The sequence below is a fragment of the Siphateles boraxobius genome, unplaced genomic scaffold, assembly GCF_051911475.1.
Source record: "Siphateles boraxobius isolate OS27281-9 unplaced genomic scaffold, OSU_SipBor_1 4, whole genome shotgun sequence".
Classification (NCBI taxonomy): domain Eukaryota; kingdom Metazoa; phylum Chordata; class Actinopteri; order Cypriniformes; family Leuciscidae; genus Siphateles; species Siphateles boraxobius.
In genome coordinates this window covers 777501-804369 of record NW_027509030.1, presented here as the reverse complement: position 1 = coordinate 804369, position 26869 = coordinate 777501, and the positions used below count along the sequence as shown (strand labels likewise).

General features: G+C 43.4%; 1 protein-coding gene across 4 annotated transcripts in view; it reads right to left on the bottom strand.

Annotated features, from left to right (window-relative positions):
• ptpro (protein tyrosine phosphatase receptor type O) overlaps positions 1-26869 on the bottom strand; it is a 92160-nt gene that overhangs the window by 41806 nt on the left and 23485 nt on the right. For all 4 annotated transcript variants that reach the window (XR_013192922.1, XR_013192923.1, XM_077197563.1 and 1 more), the window contains exons 4-10: positions 24547-24699; positions 7069-7575; positions 5517-5678; positions 5205-5401; positions 4489-4609; positions 2731-2924; positions 484-595 (exon numbers count right to left, since the gene is read on the bottom strand). Coding sequence is in view for 2 of the 4 variants with exons in the window: in XM_077197563.1 (XP_077053678.1) it covers positions 484-595; positions 2731-2924; positions 4489-4609; positions 5205-5401; positions 5517-5678; positions 7069-7575; positions 24547-24699 (1446 nt within the window). In the remaining 2 variants the exon portion in view is untranslated. The remainder of the gene's footprint in view (positions 1-483; positions 596-2730; positions 2925-4488; positions 4610-5204; positions 5402-5516; positions 5679-7068; positions 7576-24546; positions 24700-26869) is intronic.

The following is a 26869-nucleotide window of genomic DNA, read 5'->3' as shown; positions in this document are numbered from 1 at the left end:
TTTTCCTGATTATTTTCCTCATATTCGCCATTGTTGCGGCTCCTCTCTTCCCAGTCTGTCAGTAACGCTCTGTTTACTTCCTGTCTCTATGAAGCCCCTCCTTCTGAAAAGCACACTGTGCTCTGATTGGTCGGCTGGATCAGTGTGTTCAAGCACTTTGAGTGTGTTTGGGAAATGTCCCGCCCCTTCCCATAACCACCAGTTTAACACACTACTAACTAACTCAACCAGGCCCCGCCCCTTTATTCTGCATATGAATTATTATAATGAGGAATATTGTGACGTGTTCGTTCCCGGAAGAAACTCAAGATACAATGGAGGCGTTTCAGGAGTTCAGAAACACTGACACTGATATAGCGAAGAACTGGAGCTTTATTATGCTCAAAAAGCAACAGACAGATGGAGAAAAGTAGAGTAGAATTTTAAAGAATGTTTTTTAGTGTGAAGAACATTTTAGAACTCTTCTGAGGTGATGTGACGCACCTGTAACGAAGCTCACGGTGGAGCCGTCGCAGCAGCTCAGAGGCGGATCGCCCCACGTCACCATCGTCACACGGAAGTTGTAATACCAGGCCGGCAGCAGATCCGTCACTCTCTGTGGGACACGACAGAATCGATTCATGAAATCAGAAAATGATGACGACACTTGATAAAAGCAAGTGGTGCTCACTGCAGAGCCGAATGACGTCCAGCTCCTACTCTCCGGACCTAATGAGCGGAGCTTGACCTAATTAGGTTTAGGGATAGAGTAAGGTTAGGGTGTGGCTGGACCTGGACATCAAGCTCCCCCACTATTCCCATAGAGGCGTGGATGGACCTTCAAGCTCCACCCACTATGTCCAGAGAGGAGGAGCTGGACCTCCAAGCTCCACCCATTGGTGACAATGGACAATTTAGCTCAGATCCTGAAATTAAATGAAAGGGAACAAGAACGAAATAAGTGTATTCGATTACCTGGGTTGTTATTGGTACCTAAAACTGAAGCTAAAACCATAAAAAATGCAATTAATAGAAATAAAATAAACATTAGCTGTAAAAAAAAAAAAAAAATTATATATATATATATATATATATATAATATATATATATATATATATATATATATATCTATGATATATATATATCAGAAGAGATATATATATATCTCTTCTGATTGGCTGTGATTTGTGTTTGACTGCAAGTGCAATGGGCTTGCAGAGACTCCGCCCACTCTCTTCTGATTGGCTGTGATTTGTGTTTGACTGCGAGTGCAGTGCGCTTGCAGAGAGACTCCGCCCACTCTCTTCTGATTGGCTGTGATTTGTGTTTGACTGCGAGTGCAGTGCGCTTGCAGAGAGACTCCGCCCACTCTCTTCTGATTGGCTGTGATTTGTGTTTGACTGCGAGTGCAGTGCGCTTGCAGAGAGACTCCGCCCACTCTCTTCTGATTGGCTGTGATTTGTGATTGATTTGGCCGTGTCTGGTGTTGTTGCTGGAGTAATTGGGAGTCTCCTGTGAGTCTGTCTGATATCTCAGCGTCTGACCTTTGCAGGATCTCATGCTGATTTAATTACAGACTCTGACCTCGTTAGAACTGTGTTTTCATCCTCAGTCTCGCTATGAACGCGAGACGCTGTGGCGCGTCATTAAATATGATTATAATAATTTCTCACATCTCAGCCGTGACTCAGTATGCATCATAATTACCCATCTCTACTGTTTAATCGACTGATTACAGGAACGAGACTTCTGTCATTATTGACTCAAAACCCTGAATAAAGGCAGAACGATCATGTCTGCAGGGTTTTTTTTATTAAATCAAAGACGTTTTTAAGATCTGCACATATAAAACTAAAACTGTGCATACATTAGGACTGCCAAATAAAAATTTGAATTTCGAATATTCGTCAAAAAAAAGAAAAGAAAAAGAAAAGTACATTCGAATGCAAAAACAGTGCATTCGAATTTTTGGTGTCAAGATGTGTGCGAGACATAATGATGACGTCACTGATGCGGTGTGTTTCGTTAGTTTATCCAGTATACAGCGCTGGATTGCGTTTTTTAATTTGAAAAATGTCGGGAAAAGGTTCTTCCTGCCGATGAAAACCCTGTCAGTTGGAGGCAAAAATCGTGCAATGACATACTTGACCAAACATGCACATCGGTCAGAGCTGAGTGTGTGTGTGTGTGTGTGTGTGTGTGTCAGCTGAAACACTGTCAACAGAAAGCGCTCAGCACTCGCTCAGATCACTCGTCTGGTGTTCTTGATGTACGATATGTAGATGTAGAGTAGAAGTGAGTGTTTCTGAATGACAGTAATATGTTGTGTTCATGTAGTTCATTACGCTGTGTGTTGAAGTGCGTTTTCTAAGCTTACTGATGCACAAACAGTCTTTTCACTATTGTAACCTAATTTTCCTTGCGTGCACATTAAGGAAATTATATTTTATTTAAGAACAATTGTTTCAAATGTAAATGCACTTTAAAAAGTGAATGTCATTTCAATAAAAGATGCAATGCTTAATTTGGTTTATATTTGCTTATTGCGCTCGCTAGACAATAAAGATTTTTTTTCCCTGTAATATTAAGCTTTGCCTTTAGAATTCGAATATAATTCAAATTTTGATAATATTTAAGAAATTTGAATTTAGCTTTTCTGATGTTTTGACAACCCTAGCATACATGCAGAGCAAACTCATACAATCTCAAAATAAATCACGTGAATCAAAAGTGTGGTGTTTCGGTGTTTACCACAGAGGCGATGACGGAGGCGGTGGCGGCGATCTCGTAGTAAGTCGTCCACTGGGACGTTTGCGTGGCCGAGTTGAAGAAGAACGTCTGAAGTACGTACTTCCGGAAGGCCACGTTATACGGGCGCTGCCAGCTGAGGATCACAGCGCTGGGACTGAGAGGATAAACCACCAGATCACGAACACCCGTCGGCTCTGACAGAGGATCAACCAATCACAGAGCACAGATGAGTCACAGGAGGCGGAGCTTCCAGATCTTACACGACAGGGAAACTCAACCTGATGGGCCAATCTGTGTTAAACTAGTATTCCAATGTTTTTCTGAAAAATTAGCACTGCATGCATACTATATACTGCAAAAAAGTAGCACACTATGAAAAACGTGCACACTATATACTGCAAAAAATTAGCAAACTATGAAAATATGAGCACACGGTAAAGCATGGACACTATATACTGCAAAACATGAGCATTATGAAAATATGAGCCACACTATATACTGCAAAAAATTAGCACACTATGAAAAACATGCACACTATGAAAAGCATGCACACTAAATACTGCAAAAAAGTAACACACTATGAAAAACGTGCACACTATATACTGCAAAAAATTAGCAAACTATGAAAATATGAGCACACGGTAAAGCATGGACACTATATACTGCAAAAAATGAGCATTATGAAAATATGAGCCACACTATATACTGCAAAAAATTAGCACACTATGAAAAACATGCACACTATATACTGCAAATCTATGAAAATACGAGTACACTGTAAAGCATGCACACTATGTACTGCAAAAAATTAGCACATTATGAAAATATGAGCCACACTATATACTGCAAAAAATTAGCACACTATGAAAGACATGCACACTATATACTGCAAAACTATGAAAATATGAGCACACACTGTAAAGCATGGACACTACATACTACAAAAAATCAGCACACTGAACAGAAGTGTAAAGTCCAGGTTCAGAAAGAAAAAGTCCTCCTCAGGATTTTGTTTCAATCATCTGGATTTGCTAATTATCACAGTTTTTCAGCCAGGTGATGAAACTAATTAGTGATATCAGCTGGCTTAGTTAATGGGTGGAATAAACATATGGTAGGAATTTTACTTTCTGACCCCTGGACTTTACACCTCTGCCACTAAAAAAAATAGCACACTGTGTAGAGCATGCACACTATATACTGCAAAAAATGAGCACACTGTGTAGAGCATGCACACTATATACTGCAAAAAATGAGCACAATGTGTAAAGCATGCACACTATATACTGCAAAAAATGAGCACACTGTGTAAAGCATGTACATTATATACTGCAAAAAATGAGCACAATGTGTAAAGCATGCACACTATATACTGCAAAAAATGAGCACACTGTGTAGAGCATGCACACTATATACTGCAAAAAATGAGCACACTGGGTAAAGCATGCACACTATATACTGCAAAAAATGAGCACACTGTGTAAAGCATGCACACTATATACTGCAAAAAATGAGCACAATGTGTAAAGCATGCACACTATACACTGCAAAAAATGAGCACACTATGAAAATATGAGCCCACTAAAGCATGGACACTATATACTGCAAAAAATGAGCACACTATGTAAAACATGCACTCTATATACTGCAAAAAAAGAGCACACTATGAAAAAATGAGCACACTATATACTGCAAAAATAAGCACATAGAGTAGAAACATTAGTATGCTTCTACAAACCGAGCAGAACAGTTACTAACCTATATCAATGATGACGGGTTCAGAGGCGGGACTAACGAGCGGCCCGTTAGTGTGGTAAACCACCACTCTGTACTGAGCGCCTGGAGTCAGGCTGCTGATGATGTCACTGGTGAGATTCTCCTATGAGAGACAGGAGAGCAGGTCACATGTTTACTTTTGCGCTGGCAATTCGATTTTTTCCCCAAATCATGCAGTCCTAATTCACTATATGCATTTGTCGTGTAAATATAAATAAATAATAAATAAACATAAACAGATGCAGCTTTGCTTGATGTTGATAACATTTGTATTAATTGATGTATCTGGTTACAAATCAAGCATGTACAGCATGCACAATATACACTGCAAAACTGAGAACACTATGAAAAAATTAACACAATATGTACAACATGCACACTATATACTGCATGTATACTATACTGCAAAAAATGTGCACACTTTTTACAGCATGTACACTTTATACTGCAACAAATCAACACACTTTGTATATACTTAAATAAATGAGCACACTATGTACAGCATGCACACTATATACTTAAATGAGCACACTATGTACAGCATGCACACTATATACTTAAATTAGCAAACTATGTACAGCATGCACACTATATACTTAAATGAGCACACTATGTACAGCATGCACACTATATACTTAAATGAGCACACTATGTACAGCATGCACACTATATACTTGAGTATGTACTGCGGGCGTCACCTGTGAGCAGTAGGTGTTCTCCATGCGCTGGCTGACGCTGGGCCTCAGACAGGTGAGCGACAGCACTGAGATCAGGCTCCCGTTGTACCTGTGAGTCGCCGGAGCCCAGGAGACGCTAGCCGTGCTCGAGTCCAACATCTTCACACTGACCGCCTGAGGACACTCCTGAGGCTGCTCCATCCACTCGCCCCGCGGACCTGCACACACACAAACGCACGCACACACACACGCACACGAAAACACACACACACTCGTCACCTCTGCACCCTCTGTAGGCTGTATGGCATGTGTGTGTGTGTGTGTGTGTCATACTGAGGTAGAAGGTGACCCCGGTGTCGGCAGAACTCTCTCGGGCCGCACAGTCTCCGCTCGAGCTGAGTGTTGTGACCAGAACCCGATATGTTCCTGGTTCCGACAGTTCGCTGAAGAACTCGTGTGTGTTTTCATCAACCGTGGCCGTTTCAGTGGAGTTTCCTGATCAAGGCATTACAAACAAACATGCGTTTCTATTAATGATTAAGGATATATGCTGCGTAAAATACTTCCACAATCCATCCATCCATATTAACAGTCTATATACACTCACGTAAAGGATTCTTAGGAACACCATACTAATACTGTGTTTGACCCCCTTTCGCCTTCAGAACTGCCTTAATTCTACGTGGCATTGATTCAACAATGTGCTGAAAGTATTCTTTAGAAATGTCGGCCCATATTGATTGGATAGCATCTTGCAGTTGATGGAGATTTGTGGGATGCACATCCAGGGCACGAAGCTCCCGTTCCGACACATCGCAAAGATGCTCTATTGGGTTGAGATCTGGTGACTGTGGGGGTCATTTTAGTACAGTGAACTCATTGTCATGTTCAAGAAACCAATTTGAAATGATTCGAGCTTTGTGACATGGTGCATTATCCTGCTGGAAGTAGCCATCAGAGGATGGGTACATGGTGGCCATAAAGGGATGGACATGGTCAGAAACAATGCTCAGGAAGGCCGTGGCATTTAAACGATGCCCAATTGGCACTAAGGGGCCTAAAGTGTGCCAAGAAAACATCCCCCACACCATTACACCACCACCACCAGCCTGCACAGTGGTAACAAGGCATGATGGATCCATGTTCTCATTCTGTTTACGCCAAATTCTGACTCTACCATCTGAATGTCTCAACAGAAATCGAGACTCATCAGACCAGGCAACATTTTTCCAGTCTTCAACTGTCCAATTTTGGTGAGCTCTTGCAAATTGTAGCCTCTTTTTCCTATTTGTACTGGAGATGAGTGGTACCCGGTGGGGTCTTCTGCTGTTGTAGCCCATCCGCCTCAAGGTTGTGCGTGTTGTGGCTTCACAAATGCTTTGCTGCATACCTCGGTTGTAACGAGTGGTTATTTCAGTCAAAGTTGCTCTTCTATCAGCTTGAATCAGTCGGCCCATTCTCCTCTGACCTCTAGCATCAACAAGGCATTTTCGCCCACAGGACTGCCGCATACTGGATGTTTTTCCCTTTTCACACCATTCTTTGTAAACCCTAGAAATGGTTGTGTGTGAAAATCCCAGTAACTGAGCAGATTGTGAAATACTCAGACCGGCCCGTCTGGCACCAACAACCATGCCACGCTCAAAATTGCTTAATCTCCTTTATTCCCATTCTGACATTCAGTTTGGAGTTCAGGAGATTGTCTTGACCAGGACCACACCCCTAAATGCATTGAAGCAACTGCCATGTGATTAGTTGATTAGATAATTGCATTAATGAGAAATTGAACAGGTGTTCCTAATAATCCTTTAGGTGAGTGTATATATATATTAACAGTGTAAAAGTGAAGCTGTTTAATTGTTAATTCACGAAAGATTATTCTCACCGTCGCGGTAGATGTAGACGTTAAACCCGTCGAACGAGGTGTGTGTTGCCGGCGGAGACCAGCGCAGCTCCAGCAGGACCGACAGCGGATTGGGCGTCGCTCTGGGGTCAAAGGTCACATCCAGCCTCACTCTGGGGTCGAAGTTCACATCCATGGCTGAACCCGGCTCGTTAGAGTCCTCGTATTCTGGAAGCACTGCGTTGACAAACTCCTCCTCCTCCTCAGTGGGGGTGGGGCTTCCCATAGGCTCCGCCCACAGAGGCTCAGTGCTGTTGTCGTGTGTGGGTTCGGTTGTGCTACTGTCGCCGCCGGTTACCGACTGGTTCAGGGGCGTTTGGGTGGCGCCCACGTCATCAGGCTCCACCCCTTCCTGTTCTTCGTTTGAAGGGACGTCACGTGTCCTGCGGAGGAATGATGCATTGTGGGACGCCTTCAGAACAGCCCCGTGCAGGTCAGATCCGCTGAGGTGGAGGATTTTGAGGGACACGTTGAGAGGAGGGTTTGGCACTGCAGACAGAAAACATCATTTATCATTGATTACTCAAATAAAAAACATCAAAGCAAATTATGTGGAATTATTGAGGAAAAACTGTTCAATTATATTTCAAATACATATTTTCAATGTATTCTTAAGCACTGATTTTTTAAAATTAAAATCTGATTAATGGTAGTATATCGAAAATTTTAATTAATTTAAATAAATAAAATAATAAAGTGCAATTATTTTTAATTATTGAAGTTTTTTTTTTTATATTGCAAATAAATATTTTGAATGACAATATTTTTAAGCCCATTTTTTTCCAAAGGTGATTTCAACATTTATTTATTCAATGTATAATTTTAGTTTTTAATATTGTCAGATTAAACCAAATGTAGTATACAAAATCTAAAAAATATTAATTTAAATAAATAATAAATCAAATAATTTAAGAACACAATTTGAGAAGAAATGTTATTAACTAAACATTTTTATTAATTATTAATGTTATTAATTAATTAATATAATTGTTCATTTCATGATATTATAATTGAGCACATTTTAGTCTGAGTTTTTCATAATTCACATTATTTTCAAAGGTGACTGTCATAAAGTTATGTTACCATAATATAAAATATTATTGTAAACAAAATCATTACAGTTCTCAGTCTAGTTTTTCTTTCAAATTACAGTAATGAGAGTTTGTGGCTAATAACGAGTTAAAACAACTATGAATGATCCTAAAAACAGGATTTTCTTGAAGCAAAACATTTTTCCTCGTTCATTATCTCGACGGGTTCGAGTCTTGCTGTGAATCCGGAGTTTCCATCAATAATTAACAGCCTCGTTCAGTGACTCCAGTGCTAATTAAAGGTCAGGTGATGATGATGATGATGATGATGATGATGATGATCAGGGTTTGAACTTTCACACACCCGTCAATTTGGCTATTATATTTTTAACCCTAAAAGGGGCAACGTATCCTGGGGGATACAAACATTTGAAAGGCTGTAGGGAGAAGCAGGGAAAGAGTAAGTCTCATTTCTTGGTTTCATGTTGAAAGGGAGTTTGTTGTGAATATTAAGATCTGGTGACTTTGTTCATACAATATTTGTTTGCCTCACGGGTAGTATTTAAACACAACATGACCACCTGTTGTAGAAAATCTACTCACCTTCAGATAAAAGTTGATATATTTCAAATATTTGGAGGGGACTTGTATGTTTAAAAAGTTGTTGTAAAACATTAGCTTATTACATTGAAATTGTATTAATTAAATTTTAACGTTTTTCATAACCTGTCTGTAAATGTTTGTATCCCCCAGGATACGTCGCCCCTATGGGGGTAAAAAATAATGAATGAGTGTTACAATTAAAAACATTAAAACATTAAAAATTAGTGTATGGACATTCAAGTAAACCCAAGTTGCTTCATTCCAGTAAATGTTTATCTTAATTTTGAGAAAAGAAGACTTTACGTGAAAGAAAAGTTTTGGTCATATTGATAATTTATAGGCCCTAGAAATTTGCCTATTTAATATGATACATTAGGCTAATATATTCATATATATGTGTTATACATATCGTTAAACATAATTTTACAAAAAATGCTTAGTTTAAGTGAGAATAAATGTTCTAAAATGTGTCTAAAAAGTTGTAATACGCATTGCAAAACATTATTTTTTCAATTAATTTATATTATTAATTACGACGTATCTTGGGACATTCAAACATTAAAATAAAAAATAAAAGTCATGTTTTTTTTAAAAAATGACGAAATTGTATTCATTTGTGTCCTAATAAGAGATAATTATTTTCCTAATAATGTAAAATAGTCAAATTAATTTTCTGATTTCTCTTTATGGTCTTGCCCTTTTAAGGGTTAAGTTACCGGCCATTCAGAACTTCTGCTAGCCAAAAAAAATAAGAAATTAACCAGATTTACTCACAGTTTATATATATATATATATATATATATATATATATATATATATATATATTTGTGCCAAACCTGTGCAGATTTGACTCACACGAACTTCTCCAGCAAAGTGAGTAAATATAAAAAATAACGCACCAAATTGGCTCTTGATTTGAGAGTGGCTCAGTTTACATGCAACTAAATAATCCGCTAGTAATGTGATTGACTGCTCAATCTTCATGTAAAAACACAGTAATCGATGGGATTGAGCTCGATCCCAGTGGAATCAATCGGATTGAAAGGCTGTTTATTCCTTTTCTAATCCGATCCAGAGAACATGTGAACACTTGATCAGATCGAAACCCGAAACTGAAGGACTCCTCGTTACAGCCCGCCACGATCTCATGAAAGTGCGTATCTATAGCACGAATTTTGTTTCTCGTGCCATTTAGCAAACCCCAAAAATAGTTTTTGCGTGTATATGATAAGCAGTTTTTGGCATGTATATGATAAGCAGTTTTTGGCGTGTATATGATAAGCAGTTTTTGGCGTGTATATGATAAGCAGTTTTGGCGTGTATATGATAAGCAGTTTTTGGCATGTATATGATAAGCAGTTTTTGCGTGTATATGATAAGCAGTTTTTGGCGTGTATATGATAAGCAGTTTTTGGCGTGTATATGATAAGCAGTTTTTGGCGTGTATATGATAAGCAGTTTTTGCGTGTATATGATAAGCAGTTTTGGCGTGTATATGATAAGCAGTTTTTGGCATGTATATGATAAGCAGTTTTGGCGTGTATATGATAAGCAGTTTTGGCGTGTATATGATAAGCAGTTTTTGGCGTGTATATGATAAGCAGTTTTGGCGTGTATATGATAAGCAGTTTTGGCATGTATATGATAAGCAGTTTTGGCATGTATATGATAAGCAGTTTTGGCATGTATATGATAAGCAGTTTTTGGCGTGTATATGATAAGCAGTTCCCTTTCGAAGGGAACTCAACAATACGTCAACGACGCTATGGGGAACGCCTCAGGCGTGACAGGTGTCTGAAATCACTATCAAATCACGTCAATCATATTGACCGGCGACAGCCCGTGAATCATTAGCGTGAATGATTAACGTGCGACCTGGAAGTATAAAGGGGCGCCTTGCAAACATGACAAATCATCTCATCGTCTTCAGGGACTGTCTGTTTGAAAACGCTACTCAATGAAACGGTAAGAAAATGAAATGTACAGCACACGAGTGTGTTTTTTCCTGCCTGGGAGAAGAGCGCGCACGAGGGGTTCTCGAGGGAATCCTCTGTGTGAACTGTGAGCGTTTTTCTCTTAAAACGCTCCGCTCTCGTCTGGCCCTCTTCTCGAGTGAAGGGGGTTCAACGTCTGGTCCGCGTGGTCCCGCTCGTGCCGAGGCAGAGCGGCGACTTGCATCATGGGCTTCCAGATAGAGCTCATCGATCATCTTGAGAGTCCTGTAAACCTCTCAAATGATTCGACGGCTGACGAGGGCGAACTGCAGGCACCAATGGTTTCCTGCAGTTGCTGCTCTTCAGGACGAGCAGGAGATGGCTGAGGAGGTTTATAATCAGGTAGATCCTGAACCCTCTCAGCCACCCTGCCCCGTGTATGCAGACCTGGTGGATGTTGTAGAGCGCGCCGCCAACAGGCTGTAGCTGCCATGGCGTCGCGCTAGAGGAGAGACCGCTCGCGGTGGGCTTGGCGATCGGTTTCTCCCCTGCCATACACACCAGCTCAGGTGAGCCTTCCATTCCTTCCTGATCTTCACACGGAGATCGAGAGGGCATGGAAGAGCCCATACTCTGCCAGTATTCACCGACATCAGCGGGTTAATTTCGCTGATGTTGAGGGGGTCGCAGAGCATGGGTATGTGTCGATGCCGCCCATTTGACGAGTCGTTTGCGAACTATCTCGTGTCTGGGCAGGCGTCGACACTGAGAGCTCCAACCCTGCCATCCAAACCGCTAAAGTCAACAGCACGTTTGAATGGCAGAGCATACACGACAGCGGTTCAGGCTGGTGCTTCCCTGCACACTATGGCGGTGCTGCAGGCAAATCAGGCCGACCTGCTGAGGATCCCGCATACCGCTGAGATCCGGTTCCACACCCAGGCAGGCGGGAGGGCCTGGCCCTTCACGGTCCGAGGACCGTAGACAGGGCCAGAGAGCCAGTGTCGCCTCTCGTGCGCCCCCTCCGTGGAGGAACAGGGCGCAGAAGAGGCGTGACTCCCGCAAGAAGAGGGATCTGAGGGAGGTTATCCAGCACAAGCGCACACAGTGTCGCTGATGGATAATCTCCCCGGAGGGCTTCATTAAAAAGAAATCCAGCCCTCTCCTCTCTTCTGACTCCCCAGACGTTCATTACATCAGGCCTTGGGCTGGGCCTATGATAAGAACGATGTTCCAATGGCCCGCCTAGGCTTGGCTAGTAGAAACGCCTCTTTCAGGCATGTAAAGTGGTGGACCCAAGGGTCATAAAGAACTATCTGGCGAGTCTTCACTCTGCACGCCGCAGGTGAGCTGACTGGTCTTTTAAGAGTAATTTTTTGTGAATTAAAATTCCGAGATGTATCTCTCTACAGACCTCGTTCCCTGTATAGAGCTATGGGGTTATGTCAAGGTAATAAGGTAAGAGAAGTTTCCTGGATCATTAGGGCCCTGAAGTTCCCCGTTAGGTGGCCAGAACGATAACTATGTTAGCCTTCGGGCTGTTAGCCACCTCAGGGTAGAGTAGCTGGTCTCTCTCTTAGAATTTTTTACTTAGAGTTTTGACTGACGCTAGAGCTTCAGATAGATCTTATGTCCGGCCCACGGGTCCGTTGACTTCTTCCTGAGTATTTCGCCCTTGAGCTCTGTTTGGGTTTCATTAGGCTGAGCGATTCTGCAGCCCTTTGTATGGAATAATACAGACTATATTCTTTAGTAAGGCTGTGGCTCCTCCGAGCCCTCAGATTGATCTATGCTTGCAGGCTGGCCCTCACCAGGGCCGCCTCTGTAGCTGGCCTAGGCTGTGCCAGGGATATTAGAGGCGCTCTGCTAAAAGTTTTAGCATTTCTTCCTCTGACCCTTCACTGTGTGAATGTTGGTTTCTAGCATCCCTGTATAAACAGCCTCCTCCCGTGGGAGTCGTTAGGCCAAGGCCCGCCCCCTTCTCTGCATTCTGGGGTGACTAGAGTAATGCAGCGTGGTGCTGAGGATGGTTTGTAAGGACATGGTAGGCCTCAAACAGGCCTCCGTGGTATATATGTCTTTATTGAGCAGGGTTAGGCCGTCTTTCGCTTCACGAAGAAGACTGGGTTTCCTGCCCGACCCTGCCATGCAGAACTGGCCTATGGATTTAGGCCGCCAGTTTAGGCTTCACTCACCTCGCTGAGCTACTGCTCGAGCGCTAGGTTGTAGGTGGTTGGCTTTCATTCAAGCCCCACTCCCCTAGGTTGGGCACAGATACATTTCTGTCACCCCTAGAGCCGCTGGCAGGCCCGCACCCTGATAACCTCAGGGTGAGGTGTGAGTATTCCCCTGTGATACAGGGTAGGTCTGAGCACTTCACTCCCAGTTCTGTTTTATCCCACCTCGCACCACTATGGCTCGGGTCGAGTATGAAGTAAGCTTCACTTCTTCTTTGGTCGAAGTACGCTCCCCTGAAGCCAGAGCATTGCCCTGAGCTGACGCCCATGCATAGATGGTAGGCCCCTGGGGCCTCCATTGAGGCAGAGTGGCGTATGTTGTACTCCCCTTGTTTTAAGGGTGCTAGCTTTCTTGCGGAGTACACTGCCATGGGCAATGTGATTAGGCACCAGGATGCTGTAGGCGGCCATTAGGTAGTAGGCCTCAGCAGGCCTCCTTGATTGGACAGCCCCCCAGAGGGCACTGTAGGCCAGCGCACTTTACGTGGCTGGCCTTGGTGGTTCGGGCAGTTGACTCACTGATGGGTAGTAGGCCTTAAACAGGCCTCCTCGGAGGTGAGTCCCTACATTGTGGGACATACCTTATAGCGCTACTGGAAGCCCATTAGTGAATTATGCTGTGTAGTATGGTTTCCAACAGTGTACTTTATGGCAGAATATGACTTGCTATTAGCTAGTAGGCCCGACCAGGCCTCCCTGATAGGCGAGTCCCCAGCTGGCTGGCCTTAGCAGGCCACCTTATACTTTCACCCGGACTCAGGGCTCAAAGCTACCAGTGAGTTCCCACAGATAGTGGTGACCAGGTGGTAGGCCTCACTAGGCCTCACTGAAGGTGAGCTCCCCACATACTGTGGTTGTAAGGTAGCAGGCCTCTCTTGGCCTCCCTAAAGGATCAGGTAGTAGGCCTCTCCGGGCCTCCCTGTAACGCTCCCTAGTGGTGCTGGGTTTATGAAGCTAGTGGTCTCTTGCTATCAGTTTCAGCTAGCCTTAATAGGCAGCTGCTGAAGGCGAGCTTGCGCCCTGGCTCGCTAAAGTGTTCATTCTCTGCTAAAGGTGCCCTCCCGGAACCTTTTCTGCCTACAGCCTGGTTTGCCTATCAGGCAGACCTTGTGCTCCCCTCATGAGGGTCTCTTTGAGCATGCGGCTGCCTGAGTCTGGTCAGACGGTCGTAGGCCTCTCGTGAGGCCTCCCAGTTAGATCAGCCCTTAGGCCTTCACAGGCCTCCTCAGTGTTTTGAAACACAGACACTGGGTTGATCCGTGGATCGAGTAGAGAAACTCCCCTCGCTGGCAAGGGTCGGAAAGCACTATGCTGAGTCATACTCTCCGGGATATCCCGTCTCTGAGATCCGGGCCGAGTGGTTCACTGCCAGCTTCGCAGTCCCTCGGGTTGGATGCCTTACTTAAGGCATTTGTCCAGAGGCTCTGTCTTCAGACAGACAGGATTTGGCCAGACTAAGTGTCTATGTACTGGCGCCAGGTCAGGCCGTCCTGGTGGCATTTCGGGGCAGAGTACGTTCCCCTGAATAGTGACTGGCTGGGGTTCCCTTGGGTTCCCTGGCCACATTCCCTAGAAGGGACCCCTTCTAATTGGAAGCTGAGGTTCCAGGCCCGGAGCCAGCCCAGGTAGACCTTTCATTTAACCATGTTTATGAAGGTTTTTCTGTGAGGCTGTAGCTTGGGCTATGACCGTAGGGAATGCTGTCACTGACAGCCCAGTGTGACCTGAGGGTGAGTGGTTCTAGCGTTTCATTTGAAGTTGCTGGTTCTGACAGTTGTCACTGCCACTTGGCATGCACTCCCCTTAGCATGGCGGCGTTGGTATATCGTTCCCCATAGCGTCGTTGACGTATTGTTGAGTTCCCTTCGAAAGGGAACGTCTCAGGTTACGACTGTAACCTATGTTCCCTGAGAACAGGGAACGAGACAATACGTCTCCCTGCCATGCCGCGGGGCTTGCCTACCGTACAGTCCCTTCAGACGATAAGGTGATTTGTCATGTTTGCAAGGCGCCCCTTTATACTTCCAGGTCGCACGTTAATCATTCACGCTAATGATTCACGGGCTGTCGCCGGTCAATATGATTGACGTGATTTGATAGTGATTTCAGACACCTGTCACGCCTGAGGCGTTCCCCATAGCGTCGTTGACGTATTGTCTCGTTCCCTGTTCTCAGGGACCATAGGTTACAGTCGTAACCTGAGACGTTTTGGCATGTATATGATAAGCAGTTTTTGGCATGTATATGATAAGCAGTTTTGGCAGGTATATGATAAGCAGTTTTGGCATGTATATGATAAGCAGTTTTTGGCATGTATATGATAAGCAGTTTTGGCATGTATATGATAAGCAGTTTTGGCATGTATATGATAAGCAGTTTTTGGCGTGTATATGATAAGCAGTTTTGGCGTGTATATGATAAGCAGTTTTGGCATGTATATGATAAGCAGTTTTGGCATGTATATGATAAGCAGTTTTTGGCGTGTATATGATAAGCAGTTTTGGCATGTATATGATAAGCAGTTTTTGGCATGTATATGATAAGCAGTTTTTGGCATGTATATGATAAGCAGTTTTTGGCATGTATATGATAAGCAGTTTTGGCGTGTATATGATAAGCAGTTTTGGCATGTATATAATAAGCAGTTTTGGCGTGTATATGATAAGCAGTTTTTGGCATGTATATGATAAGCAGTTTTTGGCATGTATATGATAAGCAGTTTTGGCGTGTATATGATAAGCAGTTTTGGCATGTATATGATAAGCAGTTTTGGCGTGTATATGATAAGCAGTTTTGGCATGTATATGATAAGCAGTTTTTGGCGTGTATATGATAAGCAGTTTTTGGCATGTATATGATAAGCAGTTTTGGCATGTATATGATAAGCAGTTTTTGGCATGTATATGATAAGCAGTTTTGGCGTGTATATGATAAGCAGTTTTGGCATGTATATGATAAGCAGTTTTTGGCGTGTATATGATAAGCAGTTTTTGCGTGTATATGATAAGCAGTTTTTGGCGTGTATATGATAAGCAGTTTTTGCGTGTATATGATAAGCAGTTTTTGGCATGTATATGATAAGCAGTTTTGGCGTGTATATGATAAGCAGTTTTGGCATGTATATGATAAGCAGTTTTTGGCGTGTATATGATAAGCAGTTTTTGCGTGTATATGATAAGCAGTTTTTGGCGTGTATATGATAAGCAGTTTTTGCGTGTATATGATAAGCAGTTTTTGGCATGTATATGATAAGCAGTTTTTGGCATGTATATGATAAGCAGTTTTTGGCATGTATATGATAAGCAGTTTTTGGCATGTATATGATAAGCAGTTTTGGCGTGTATATGATAAGCAGTTTTTGGCATGTATATGATAAGCAGTTTTTGCGTGTATATGATAAGCAGTTTTGGCATGTATATGATAAGCAGTTTTTGGCATGTATATGATAAGCAGTTTTTGCGTGTATATGATAAGCAGTTTTGGCATGTATATGATAAGCAGTTTTTGGCATGTATATGATAAGCAGTTTTTGGCATGTATATGATAAGCAGTTTTGGCGTGTATATGATAAGCAGTTTTGGCATGTATATGATAAGCAGTTTTTGGCGTGTATATGATAAGCAGTTTTTGGCGTGTATATGATAAGCAGTTTTGGCGTGTATATGATAAGCAGTTTTTGGCGTGTATATGATAAGCAGTTTTTGGCGTGTATATGATAAGCAGTTTTGGCGTGTATATGATAAGCAGTTTTTGGCGTGTATATGATAAGCAGTTTTTGGCGTGTATATGATAAGCAGTTTTTGGCGTGTATATGATAAGCAGTTTTTGGCGTGTATATGATAAGCAGTTTTGGCGTGTATATGATAAGCAGTTTTTGGCGTGTATATGATAAGCAGTTTTTGGCGTGTATATGATAAGCAGTTTTGGCGTGTATATGATAAGTAGTTTTTGGCGTGTATATGATAAGCAGGTTTTTGCGTGTATATGATAAGTAGTTTTTGGCGTGTATATGATAAGCAGTTTTTGGCGTGTATATGATAAGCAGTTTTTGGCATGTATATGATAAGCAGTTTTTGGCGTGTATATGATAAGCAGGTTTTTGCGTGTATATGATAAGTAGTTTTTGGCGTGTATATGATAAGCAGTTTTTGGCGTGTATATGATAAGCAGTTTTTGGCGTGTATATGATAAGCAGTTTTTGGCATGTATATGATAAGCAGTTTTTGGCGTGTATATGATAAGCAGTTTTGGCGTGTATATGATAAGCAGTTCCCTTTCGAGGGAACTCGCGATGCGTCAACGACGCTTTGGGAACGCTCCCAGCGTGAATGCGTCTGAAGCATCTATGTCAACTAGTCCAATGGAAGGAATGAATGTCACGGGCGGGTGACGTCATGACCAGGAAGTGATAAAAGAGCATCCGGTGCAAACCGGCATTAGCTTCTGTTGCCTCAGCAAGCGATCTGTGTCAAACTGTCTGTTATATTTACTGTTGTCTGTCTGATATATATATTTATGGAAACTAAACAATTGCACAAACTCTGTGTTCTCCCTGCTCGCGCTATTTAACGAGTAGGGACACACACGAGCTTTGTGTGATGTGTTTGGGAGTAGAGCATGCGGTATCAGCCTCCGAGGGGGCTGATTGCCAACATTGTGAGAAGCTTTCGCTTCGCATGCTCCGCTCCCGCCTGTCACTTTTCGAGGAAAGTGGCCGGGCTCGCAATTCTCAGGGTGACAGGTCCCGCGTCTGCCGAGGCAGCGCGGAGAATGCATTCCTGTGGATCGCGAATAGGATCTCTTTACGGGGTTGGAGACGGGTCCGCGGATCTTATCTCCTCCCTTTCCACGAGGGATCCAGTGCTCTCTCGCCGGTCTCGGAAGCCCGCGCTGCGGTCTCTTCCGCCCGGGGAGAGAGAGAAATCAATGCTTCAGTGCTCTACCTCCGAGGAGGTAGATGTGCTGGGCATTGAAAGTGACACAATCATGGGGGAAGTGAATTTGCCATCTCTTTCCCCAGCGTATGAGAAATATATATAGCCTATATATATATATATATGATAGTTTATATATTATATATAAAATAAAGCGAATATATATAAAAAATATATATAAAAAATAATAAGCTGGTGGAAGTGTTTACTAAGGCTGTAGATAAATTAAATATTTATGACCAGCAGAAATAAGGGGGCACTCGTCCTAAAAATAAAATAAATTAAACGAGTTTCCTTCCCTCTATTTTTCCACCTCCATCACGGGGCCTTCCATTTTTCCCGATCTGCACAGCGAGCTGTCTAGATCATGGAAAAAGCCTTACTCCTCTTGTCTTTTAGCCCCCACATTCATGTATATTCAGATATTTGGGGGTTAAGAGGGTATGGCTATGGGGCAATACCCCGGGTAGAACAGACGCTTGCGAGCTATCTGTCTCCCGGTTCAGTATCGTACCTGAAGGCGTCGGCTTCTCTCACTAAACCATTAAAGAAAACTATTTTTTAATCTAGTGGGAAAAGCATATATGGCAGTGGGTCTAGCATGGGCCTGCTTGCACACCATAGCAGTGCTACAAGCATATCAGGCTGACCTGCAGCGGTATTTGGACAGAAGTGAGGGAGTTTGGCCCGATGGGGTTTGAGAACTCCGTCGGGCCACAGATTTATCTCTCAGGGATGGCAGCCCTTGTGGTCACTGAGAGACACCTCTGGCTCAATTTGATGGGAATCATAGAGAAAGATACAAGATAATCTCTCCCTCGCTATGTCCAACCCCCTGGGGCTGCTGGGCGTGAGCAGCTCCAGCCGTCTAGTTTCTCATACACAACACAGCAGCCAAAGCCTTCAAAGCAGAAGCCGGATCCGAGGACCGTTCTTCACGCTGAGAAGGCTGCGGCTCAAAAGAAAAGGTCTGGCGCCACCGGCGTCAGACCGGTGAGGGCAGCCCCAACCGGGGTGGAATGGTGTACACCTCATTATACGGTGCCCTTTCCATCTCGGTGCCCTCAGGGGACCGTTCTGCCAACCCCGCCACCCTTGGTGCTTCGGGGCGCAGCGGTCTCCAGCGAGCTTCTGGCGCAGCGTCAACTCGACATTGCGTCGGAATGCGCCCTCTGAGGGGGGTTCGAAAACAGTCAGTTCGGGTGGTTCCTGCCAGTATGCTTCAGGTCCCCGAACTGGCTGCCTTTATTACACCAGAGGCCAGCCTCGAGGGGCTGGTTCCCTTGGTAGATTTTCTGGCAGCGCGGAAGCTACTGCCAAATATATCTCTATGGGTCCTGCAGTTAGTAGTAAGAGGCAGATTTGGTTCTCGTCCTCCAGGCTACAACGGGGTGTTGCTCACGTTAGTGCATTCCGAGCAGGCTCTGGTAATGGAGCAAGAGGTAAAGGCCCTGTTAGCAAAGAAAGCTATAGAGCAGGTGTACTCACCCGACATTGCGTCGGGTCTTTACAGTCGTTATCTCATTGTTCCAAAAAAGGATGGAGAGCTGCGTCACATACTAGATCTTCGTCTGTTGGAGTGTTTGGTGCTGGAACTCAAGTCCAAAATGCTGACACTCAAGCAGATCGTGACTCAAATCAGATCCGAGGACTGGTTTGTCACGATAGATCTAAAAGACGCATACTTCCATATCTCCATCCTCCCTCAGCACAGGAGGTTCCTGAGGTTTTCTTTGGGGCAAAGAACACCAGTATCAGGCACTTCCTTTCGGTCTAGCTCTATCACCCCGCACATTCACGAAGCGTGTAGACGCAGCTCTGGCCCCGCCAGGCTGCAGTGCATATGCATTCTGAATTGCATAGATGACTGGCTGATTCTAGCGGAATCAGAACAGTTAGCGGTTCGGCACCGAGGTGTCGTTCTCGCTCCTATGCAGATGTTGGGGTTGAGGCTCAATGCCAAGAAGAGTGTGCTTTCTCCAGTACAGAGAACCACTTTCCTTGGTGTGGTATGGGATTCAGTGACGATGCGGGCCACTCTGTCGTCCGTTCGTGTAGCTGCTATCCTAACAGCCACAAAAGAGCTGAGGCTAGGCCAGTCACGCACTGTAAAACAGTTAGAGAGACTGTTGGGTCTTGTGACAGCAGCGTCCAACGGGATAACTTTTGGCCTGCTGTACATGAGACCTTTACAGTGGTGGCTCAGGACCAGAGGGTTCTCCCCGAGGGGAAACCCACTTCGTATGATCAAGATCACGCGGCGGTGTCTCCGCACCTTGGTTATATGGAGGAAACACTGGTTCTTAACCCAGGGTCCGGTGTTGGGAGCTCTTTGCCATCGAGTTGTGATCTCGACAGATGCTTCCCTCACCGGCTGGGGAGCGGTATTGGAAGGCCGCTCAGCTCAGGGCTTGTGGAGGAGTCATAATCTCTCTTGGCACATGAATTGCCTAGAGATGATGGTCGTCTTCAATGCGTTGAGACATCTCCTCCCAGACCTGAGGGGCCATCATGTGTTGTTCTGGAACAGTGACTGTTAGGCCTCAGGGCAGCAGCGTCCAATGTGATACCCTTTGACCTGCTGTACGTGAGACCTTTACAGAGGTGGCTCAGGACCAGAGGGTTCTCCCTGAGGGGAAACCCACTCCTTACGATCAAGATCACGCGGCAGTATCCCCGCGCCTTGGTTATATGGAGGAAACTCTGGTTCTTGACCCACAGACAACACGTTGGTGGCCTCTTATTTTGGTCCCTCAAGAAATTACGCTGTCTGAGGGCAGTGTATATTCCGGGGGGGGGCCAGAATATTGGAGCAGACACCCTGTCGAGGCAGGGGCTGAGGCCAGGGGACTCCACCCCGAGGCGGTGGAGCAAATATGGGAGTTTTACGGCCAGGCAGAAGTGGATTTGTTCTCGTCTCAGCATACGACGCACTGTCCACTCTGGTTATCCCTCACTCAACCAGTCCCCTCGGGGCTGGATGCTATGGTGCAGACGTGGCCGAGGCTACGTCTGTACGCATTTCCCTCCGTTGCTCTGCTCCCAGGAGTTCTGGAGTGAATCCGCCAGGATGGAATAAGCCTATTTAGTAGCACCACCCTGGCCGAGCTGAATTTGGTTTGCGGACCTAATTTTTCTCCTCGACGGACCTCCCTTGGACGTCCCGATCAGGAGAGACCTTCTGTCTCAGGCAGGGGATGCAATATTGCACCCCCGGCAGGGGATTTGGGAACTGTGGGTTTGGCCTCTGAGGGGGCCCAACTCATAGAGAGTGGTCTCTCAACCGAGGTTGTTTAGACCATTCTAAGCTCCAGAGCTCCCGCTACGAGGAAACTATATTCACTATTTCGAGAGTTTTTCACTTCTTGGTGTTACCAGCGTCAGTGGGATCCGGTTAACTGTTCAGTAAACACAGTATTCGAGTTTCTGCAAGAACGCTTTGTATCAGGTCTATGTCCTTCCACGCTTATGGTATAATATGTGTGGCGGCCATTGCGGCTTTCCACGCCCTGGTGGGTAGTACATTTTTGGGTCGAGACCCCCTGATCACTCGTTTCCTTCGTGGCACTTTGAGGCTGAGGCATGCAACTTGCACTAAGGTGCTGGCTTGGGACCTTGCAATAGTTCTAGAAGGCCTATCTGGGGCTCCCTTCGAGCCCTTAGATTTGGTCTCAGAGAAGTTCCTTTCTTTTAAGACTATTTTCTGCTAGCTATTTCGTCCCTATAAGAGTCAGACCTTCAGGCCCTTTCGGTCCCCACCTGCCTTGAGTGCACCGGGATGGCCAAGGCAATCTTACCCGAAACATGGATATGTTCCAAAGGTGCCTACCATTATTCCGAGGCCTATTGTGCTGCAGGTTTCTGTCCTCCCCCATTTTTCGGACCAGGAAAAGCTGAACCTCTTGTGCCAGTGCGAGCACTGGACACTTATGTTCATCGGACTTCTCTGTCGAGAAAATCCAACCTATTGAGCATATAGATAGTCGAGACTATTCTTCTTGCTTGTGAGTCTTCTGGCCAACCATTTGGTGGTCAGGGCTCATTCCACTAGGAGTATGGCTTCTAAGCGTATTATCTGGAGTTCTCTCCAAGACGTTTGTGATGCGGCGGGCTGGTCCTCACCGCTCACATTCATGAGGTTTTACAGCTTGGACCTGGATGCTGCCCCAGGATCCCAGGTGCTTGGTGCAGTGTGACAACAGGCTGACACTCAGGCATTTGAAAGTCTGGCGTTTTGGGTATTCTCGTTCCCAAAGCGTCGTTGACGCATCGCGAGTTCCCTCGAAAGGGAACGTCTCAGGTTACGACTGTAACCATAGTTCCCTGAGAAAGGGAACGAGACGATGCGTCACCCTGCCATACTTCCTGCATCCCTGTGATCGGCTTGCTTCGGCAATTTTTGAAGCTAATGCCGGTTTGCACCGGATGCTCTTTTATCACTTCCTGGTCATGACGTCACCCGCCCGTGACATTCATTCCTTCCATTGGACTAGTTGACATAGATGCTTCAGACGCATTCACGCTGGGAGCGTTCCCAAAGCGTCGTTGACGCATCGTCTCGTTCCCTTTCTCAGGGAACTATGGTTACAGTCGTAACCTGAGACGTTTTTGGCGTGTATATGATAGCAGTTTTTGGCATGTATATGATAAGCAGTTTTTGGCGTGTATATGATAAGCAGGTTTTTGCGTGTATATGATAAGTAGTTTTTGGCGTGTATATGATAAGCAGTTTTTGGCGTGTATATGATAAGCAGTTTTTGGCGTGTATATGATAAGCAGTTTTTGGCGTGTATATGATAAGCAGTTTTTGGCATGTATATGATAAGCAGGTTTTGGCGTGTATATGATAAGCAGTTTTTGGCGTGTATATGATAAGCAGTTTTTGGCGTGTATATGATAAGCAGTTTTTGGCATGTATATGATAAGCAGTTTTTGGCGTGTATATGATAAGCAGTCTTTGGCGTGTATATGATAAGCAGTTTTTGGCATGTATATGATAAGCAGTTTTTGGCATGTATATGATAAGCAGTTTTTGGCATGTATATGATAAGCAGTTTTTGGCATGTATATGATAAGCAGGTTTTGCGTGTATATGATAAGCAGTTTTTGGCATGTATATGATAAGCAGTTTTTGGCATGTATATGATAAGCAGTTTTTGCGTGTATATGATAAGCAGTTTTTGCGTGTATATGATAAGCAGTTTTTGGCATGTATATGATAAGCAGTTTTTGGCATGTATATGATAAGCAGTTTTTGGCATGTATATGATAAGCAGTTTTTGGCATGTATATGATAAGCAGTTTTTGGCGTGTATATGATAAGCAGTTTTTGGCATGTATATGATAAGCAGGTTTTGGCATGTATATGATAAGCAGTTTTTGGCATGTATATGATAAGCAGGTTTTGGCATGTATATGATAAGCAGTTTTTGGCATGTATATGATAAGCAGTTTTTGGCATGTATATGATAAGCAGTTTTTGGCATGTATATGATAAGCAGTTTTTGGCATGTATATGATAAGCAGGTTTTGGCATGTATATGATAAGCAGTTTTTGTCGTGTATATGATAAGCAGTTTTTGGCATGTATATGATAAGCAGTTTTGGCGTGTATATGATAAGCAGTTTTTGGCGTGTATATGATAAGCAGTTTTTGGCGTGTATATGATAAGCAGTTTTTGGCATGTATATGATAGGCAGTTTTTGGCATGTATATGATAAGCAGTTTTTGGCATGTATATGATAAGCAGTTTTTGGCGTGTATATGATAAGCAGTTTTGCGTGTATATGATAAGCAGTTTTTGGCATGTATATGATAAGCAGTTTTTGGCATGTATATGATAAGCAGTTTTTGCGTGTATATGATAAGCAGGTTTTGCGTGTATATGATAAGCAGGTTTTGCGTGTATATGATAAGCAGGTTTTGCGTGTATATGATAAGCAGGTTTTGCGTGTATATGATAAGCAGTTTTTGGCGTGTATATGATAAGCAGTTTTTGGCGTGTATATGATAAGCAGGTTTTGCGTGTATATGATAAGCAGGTTTTGCGTGTATATGATAAGCAGTTTTTGGCATGTATATGATAAGCAGTTTTTGGCGTGTATATGATAAGCAGTTTTTGGCGTGTATATGATAAGCAGGTTTTGCGTGTATATGATAAGCAGTTTTTGGCATGTATATGATAAGCAGGTTTTGGCATGTATATGATAAGCAGGTTTTGGCATGTATATGATAAGCAGGTTTTGCGTGCATAAGATATGAATGAATGAGGCTTTTAAATAGCGCTTTCAATAAACAATTGTCATTTCAATAATATGCACTTTATGGCTTGTAATACACACATAAATGCCACGAGAAATAAAATTATCTATAAAAATATAGATGCGCACTTTCATGAGATTGTGTTGTATGTTCCCACCAGTCCTGAGACTTCTCACACACACAATAACTGAAGCACATGCGCAGCTGCAATGATGGCCCTTTTCTCAGTCTCAAAATCATGCTGATGTTTGGCGAACTTCGCATATATCGCAGAGCTAGCATCAAGCATTCAAGCGTTCATGTAAACACTACATTCAGATTCATCAATCAGAAGGACTTCAGTCCGATTGAAACACAAGTTGTGCATGTAAACGAAGCCAGTGTTTCCCGCCACAGCTGATTTGAACCCTGAAGATGCTGATGATGATGAAGATGATGAAGATGATGATGATGTGGTACCGGTGCGGTGCTGTCGGGGCTCGAGGAGGATCGGGCTCCGGCTGATCATCGAGCTCTTGTTGACCGTGGCCTCAGAGATCAGCTGGAAGGAGATGTTGCTGTAACACACACCCGACAGCCAGTGCTTGAACACCGTCCGCCCGTTCTGGAAATCTGCAGATACAGAGAGAGAGGGAGGAAGATTACGGATGGGTGTCGTTCGGGTCTTTTTTCGATACCGGTGCCAAATCGATCCTTTTAAAGGGGTGGTCCTTTTAGTTATTTAGTTATAACTTTAGTTAGTGTGTAATGTTGCTGTTTGAGCATAAACAACATCTGCAAAGTTACGACGCTCAAAGTTCAAAGCATTTTATTTCATTTTATTTAACAGAAATCGCTTTTTAAGGACTACAACAAGCGGCTGGTGGGAACTACACGACATCACTAACCCAACAATTTACATAAACCCCGCCCCCGGGCACAGGATTTATAGATTATCATGACAGAATATCCTAATCAATGACTGAGATAACTACACATAAGCTACATCAATACATCAACTAACTATTCAGAAATGTTGTCACTTCTTGAGTCTCTCCATCTTGATTTGAACATAAAAGGCTAACAGTCGTTGAAATGTTCAATGCGTGTGTATGTGTGTGTGTGTGTGTGTGTGTGTGTGTGTGTGTGTGTGTGTGTGAGAGAGAGGTGAAAGGACACAAGCTCTTGTAGCTCCGCCCCCCTGCGCCGGGAGCAGCAGCTCATTTGCATTTAAAGGGACGCACACAAAAACTGTGCGTTTTAGCTCAATTTGAACATGCTATATAAAACTATCTGTGTGGTATTTTGAGCTAAAACTTCACACACACACTCTGGGGACATCAGAGACTTATTTTACATCTTGTGAAACGGGCGTACCGGTGCCTGAACTGATACTTTAAAAAAAAGAGCCTCAAAACGATTGTGAATGGCATTAAAGAATTTTAAAGTCTTAATTTTGCCAGAGAATGCAAAAAATGTGCTCATATTTCTGCAAAACAATTGCTGAAATTTAAAGCTGGTTTGTAGCATACCAAGAATACACACTACTTTGCTATTATTACGGTAACTGTTATTTTGTGTTATTCAGTGTAATTTATTGTAGATGGGTTAGGTTTTATTGTGAATTTGTCATGTAAATTTGTTGTGTGTTGTATTTAGGCTGCTTTTTTATATATATATATATATATATTTAATTCTACTTTAGAATTTGAATATATTGTTTAATGTTAAGAATTTTCTTCGAACGCGGCTCAACCAATCAGAATCAAGGACCGGTGTGGTGAAGAGATGGGTCCCAGCTTAGGACCCCATTAGTAGGCCAGTAATATGCCTGATCTAAATCTGTTTTCATCTGTCATTTATTTAAATGGATAAACTGTTAATAAGAAAAATAGTAATAAACTCAAATTAACATTATTTCATGGTTCTTTTAATAACAAAATTTGTACAACATATTGCGCTGATTATTACGATAAAAATAATGACATAATTATAACTGCATTACGAATTGCTGTGAATACGGTAAGGCAGTATACGCTCAGGTAAAGCTCAGCTAACGTTAGCACCAGAGCCGTCTACAGAGAGCCTGGCCACTCCCTATTAAGTCCAATTGTGCTGAATTTGGGTTGTAGTTCCACCAGAGTTCCACTGGGTGGCGATCGTCCGAGTTCAAAATGAATGGGAGTCTATGGAGCTAGACGGCTAAATGTGTCTCTTTCACCCGATTGCCGTTGAGAAATCTCAGATTTGATTGTAGGTTTTGCAAGTTCAACATGGGTTATAGTTCGAAAGTTGAATGAACGAGTACTTATGTCCTTTCGATTTCTTACAGGTTGAGTTGTTGTTGCCCATTACACGCTAGCATTCTGCTAATGAACGCTGATTGGTCAGTGAAGGACTGATTACGACCAGAGATACCGCTTGACGGCATCGTGGCATCCGAAGCGGGACCAGAATGTGTGTGTGTATTTTCGGTGTGGTCTTTTAAAACAACAAAACAAAAACTCTTCTAGCGCGTGTTTTTACCTGTGTCAGCGGTGTTGTCGATGAAAAGAAAGTGCAGAGCGCGAAAGCACCAAAGTGACTGAAGGATTGCCGTAAAGCATTATCTCTGGTCGTACGATGTATATGACGTCATTGACATTTTAAAAGACTTTTTAAAGCAAATATGTGACTAACTAAAATCTAACACCCGGCAATGAGTAATTTCTTTGCATCTCCTTTCGAAAAAAACATTCAAATTACTAGACAAAAAATTATATCGTGAGGAAAGTGGATTTTGAGGGGTATATCTCCATAGACC